Genomic DNA, 4540 nt, shown 5'->3' on the forward strand with positions numbered 1-4540 from the left:
CAATTATTTTTATTTATGAAATTAAGGCTAATAATTTAATTGTTATAATTAATAAAATATTAAATAGTAAATTAAATAGTAAAATTGTGAGTATAATTCATTCCTCCTTATATATATACTAGTTTTTATCCCCCGTATTACGGGAATTGTTTTATATTATTTGTCATAATATTTATTTACTTTTTTTTATTTATATTTTTTTATTGTATAAAAGTTAATAATATACTTATGGTTTGATGATAAATTGTTTGACAAATAAATGAGATGTTATAACCCGGTTTAAAAACTATATGGTTTTGATGAGACCCAAGACCCGTTTATTTCTTTTACTATAAAATTGGTTTTTTAATTATAAATAATATTTATGAAAGTTAATAATATACTTATGATTTGATGAGACCTAAGACTCGTTTATTTTATTTTTACTATCAAATTGGTTTTTTAATTTAAATAATATATATATCTTTTTTAAAATAAATAAGATATTAGTTTTTAGTATATCGTATTTTATAGGATTTTTACATCAATAATTTGGTGAGAATAATTTTTTATTTATGAAGATGTTATAAACCGTTTAAGGAATATATGTGTTTGGTAAGACCCATACCCCATGAATTCGGGTCAAATGCATGAGAATCCTTCAATTAAAAATCAAGCAAATCTGGTGACTCCAAAAAAAAGGGGGAGTGACCACATCGCGACAGATATGATTTTTATGTTTTCGTTTATATATATTATAGATTAATATATACGTTTATGAAGTGAACTGTAACACAAATTAAGGTAGAGAAAAAATTAAGGTGTTGTTGATTTAAAGAGTGATTTAAAATAGTGGAGGCAAACATAACGTATAACCTAAGAGTGCCTCAATTTCACTTGCGATTTCGCTTATGATGGTCCAACCTATACTTCAACCCTTTTAATTTTTTTTAAGTTGTTTCTAAACATTCCGTTTTTAAGTTGTTTCTAAACATTCTATTATTGTCATGTTTGAATTTGCAGATTTTTTGTTTGTTTGTTTTTATTTCTTTTGTTGAATAAAAGTTTAAATCTACATTTTTATTATAGATTTTTTTAGTGATGTAACTTAACTAGGTTAGGTACCCATGTGATACACGAGTTGGATAAATTATATTATAAAAAAGTCAGTGAATCTAAAGATGCACTTAAAGCATCTAATAAATTACAATGAAGACAAATAGAATTACATGACAAAACTCTCTAAAAATCTCATTATATACAACGTTCGTAGTCTTTTTTTAAACTTGACAATCTTCATAAAAAATGAGTACTTTGGGTCCTCTTGTTTTAACTCTAGACAACGCAACATATAACTGGCCATGAGCGAAAACTGGTTGTCTAAAAAATAAACCAACCCTAGAAAGTGATTGGCTTTGGCTTTGGGTTTTATTGATTGTCATTGCAAAATAAACAGCAACCGGAAACTGCATCATTTGAAATCCGAACAGAATTTTTTATCTGTTGGTATAAGATTTGTTCTTAAAATATAAGTGCGGTCACCAATATTGGTACCAGACATGACAACTTCAATAACACGATTATAAAGTCTTTTTACCTGTAGTCTTGTTCTATTACATAGACCATTTTTTTGGTAAACATTTCTAAGAGGGTGTTTGGCATAGCTTATGTTTTTTTGGCTTATGCTTATTTCATTACATAAATAAGCTAAAAAATCATCTTCACACAAGTTTCTTCAAATTAGCCTATAAAAGCTAATAAGCTTAAGCTTAAAAGGCTAAACCATACATCAAAGTAAGCTTATTTTATATAAAAAAAGCTATAAGCTTGGTTAAAAAAGCTAGGCCAAACACCCCATAAGTAGCAAGATCGGTACTCCAACTTTTCATACTAACTTGTGAGTTGACATTCCATAAATTTTTAATCCATTTAAAACATCAGGAGAGTACATATTTTCTTGAAGCGTGTCACGAACATTTTCATCTGGACATATACTATCAGAGCTAAGGTATTCTTTCTCTTCTCCTAGAAACATGGACAACAAACGATCGTTAACTTCCTCAACGACCTCATTTGTTGGCGAGTAAGGCTCATTCATTAAAGAAATCTAGATTTTCATAGTCTCTGAGGATACAAGGATATACAAAGTTAATTAATTGTGAAATAGGATCACTGGTATCCTTAATAAGAAGATAGTCAGGAATATCAAAAGTCGCGTCACCATCATTTTGACCACCAAGTTTTCCCTCTCCTAGATCCAAAAGCCAATTAGCCAACTCTTTTGTTTCTTGTATTTTAGATTTGTCACTTCCAATGGTTAACCTTATGCTTTTTGTTAGTTTAAGTAGTTTGCAAATACCCCAAAAGTAGGATGAACACAAAGATGCATTAACAATGTCTTGCCTCGTGCCGCCTTGAACAATAGGAAGAGTTTGTCTAAATTCACCACCAAAAACGACTTTTCCACCAAATGGCCTTTCATAATTAATGTTACCATTTTGACCAACATGTCTCTCAAGGTTCTGTCCAAAGCTTCAAACGCATGTTTATGAGTCATAGGTACCTCATCCCATATAAATAACTTTGTTTTCTTTAATAAATGGGCAACATCAGTGTTTTTTTAATGGCACAAGATGAAACCTCAGTAAGATTTATAGAAATTCCAAACCTTGAATGTGTTGTTCGATCTTCCTCCCGACAATAATAAAGATGCAATGCCGCTTGAAGAAACATTCAAAACTATTTCTCCTTTGGATCTTATTGAAGCAGAAAGTGTCTTTTACAAAAAGGTTTTACCAGTTCCGCCATAACTATAAACAAAGAATACAATATTAGTTTTGTACATATTGTAAACGGTTATATGGTTACCATACACTAAAATTAACAATATTTAGAATTGTAATATTTAAATAACTTATGCGGCTAATTTATGCAGGTAAGTATAATATGTAAATTTAATATTGATGTGATGATTGATAAGGCTAATAAGGAATGTTTTAAATCTTAATTAAAATTGTATTTTAAATATTAAATTTAATTAGAAACTAGTATTAATACCCGCCGCGTTGCGGCGGGTGGCGTAAAGTTGGGAAAAAGATACAATTTTATGCTACGGAAACACAAACTTATCACCAATTTGCTTTGAGTGCATCTGCAACGTCACTCAATTAAGTCTTTGGTGTCCAGGTAATGCTCCATATAATTGTTGACCTAACTTTCTGATTCTCATCCATGTTTGCATGACCAACTGCATTATTTGGGTTACCACCTAAAATAAAATCAAACAAATGGCTATTAGAAAATAAACTAAATAAATTATAAAAGAGACCTAAACAATAAGAAATTACGGTAATACCCTTTTTGTTGTAGTCATGGTAAAAGCACGGTAGGTGATGATAGCAAATTAAGTTTACTCCTTGTTCATGGTTTTTCAAACTAATAATCAGGAGAAAGAATATTGCCTACTTTTAAAGATCCCATTATCAATATTCTGCCATAAGGTCATTCACTATGTTGTTAGAGGATCTGAATACATGCTTCACATTGGTTAACTTGATTGATTTAACTATCTGCAATACATATCGGTACATTGCGTATAATGTACCGGAATCAATGACGACAGTTGTTACCCGCACTTGCGAACCACCACTAATCGGCCCTCTCGTAGGCGACCAGAACCCTAGCACCTAGCACCGCAATATGGCATATCGATTAGTTTTATACAAATATAGCATATATAGACACTAAAATAACAACAAAAACATGACACTTTGGCAAATGAAAGCTGCAATTTTAGTTGCAAATTGACCTATTAATGTACAATATGCAATAATGCTACATGTAAACTTCACCTGCAATATGACCAAAAATCCAAATAACAATCTGACAATTAACAACATAATGCATGCTAGAAGCCTAGAAGTACCATATTACTATATTAGGAAAGTATTAAGTATGAACCTGGTGAACATAGTAGTCCCTAAGGCTCAGAAATTTTGGTTGTGGCTGCAGTAAGAACCCATTTAATAGCAAACAATAGAAGCTAGCACAGAAGCGAAACATCACTGTCTAACCTCTGCCGCCTTTTCAAGTGAGAATCGATCACAAATGCATAATTGGGGATGAATGGGTTTTCGATCTATACGTTAGGTTGTGTGTGCGTGTATGTAAATTTAGTTAGGTTTAGGTGAATTTCAGCCTTAGCGCTTCCATCATTATCCTGTCTGCATATGCAATTTCAAAATCAGAATGAGATTATTAGACCTTTCAAGCATTTCAAATAGCATAAAACAAAATCATAGTTCACATGTGACATTCCCCAAACGAAACCTAGCATTTCATCAAACAGTTCAACAGGCAAGAAAAGAAAATGCAAGCACGAATGTCAACATTCTAAAGAAGAAATATACGTACCGACAACCGTTGACGGTAAGTTTGTCGACGAAAGCTTCCAATTAAATCACCACATGTCATCGAAGGGAGGATACATTCTTCGTTTGGCGGCCATAGAAGGTCTCTGTATTTGTGTGTTCAGAGTTCATAAAAAGTAAATTATGAAAAG

General features: G+C 31.4%; 1 protein-coding gene across 1 annotated transcript; it reads right to left on the reverse strand.

Annotated features, from left to right (window-relative positions):
* Positions 1–2069: 2069 nt before the first annotated feature.
* LOC143538820 (uncharacterized) lies at positions 2070–2787 on the reverse strand. The gene is made up of 2 exons (XM_077032283.1): positions 2776–2787; positions 2070–2501 (listed from the first exon to the last, which is right to left on the reverse strand). Exons 1-2 carry the CDS (start codon positions 2785–2787, stop codon positions 2070–2072), a joined length of 444 nt encoding a protein of 147 aa, XP_076888398.1.
* Positions 2788–4540: the final 1753 nt, after the last annotated feature.

This window comes from Bidens hawaiensis, unplaced genomic scaffold (assembly GCF_021521415.1).
Source record: "Bidens hawaiensis isolate Kalapana, Puna unplaced genomic scaffold, B.hawaiensis_p1.1 tig00011730_1, whole genome shotgun sequence".
Taxonomy (NCBI): Eukaryota; Viridiplantae; Streptophyta; class Magnoliopsida; order Asterales; family Asteraceae; genus Bidens; species Bidens hawaiensis.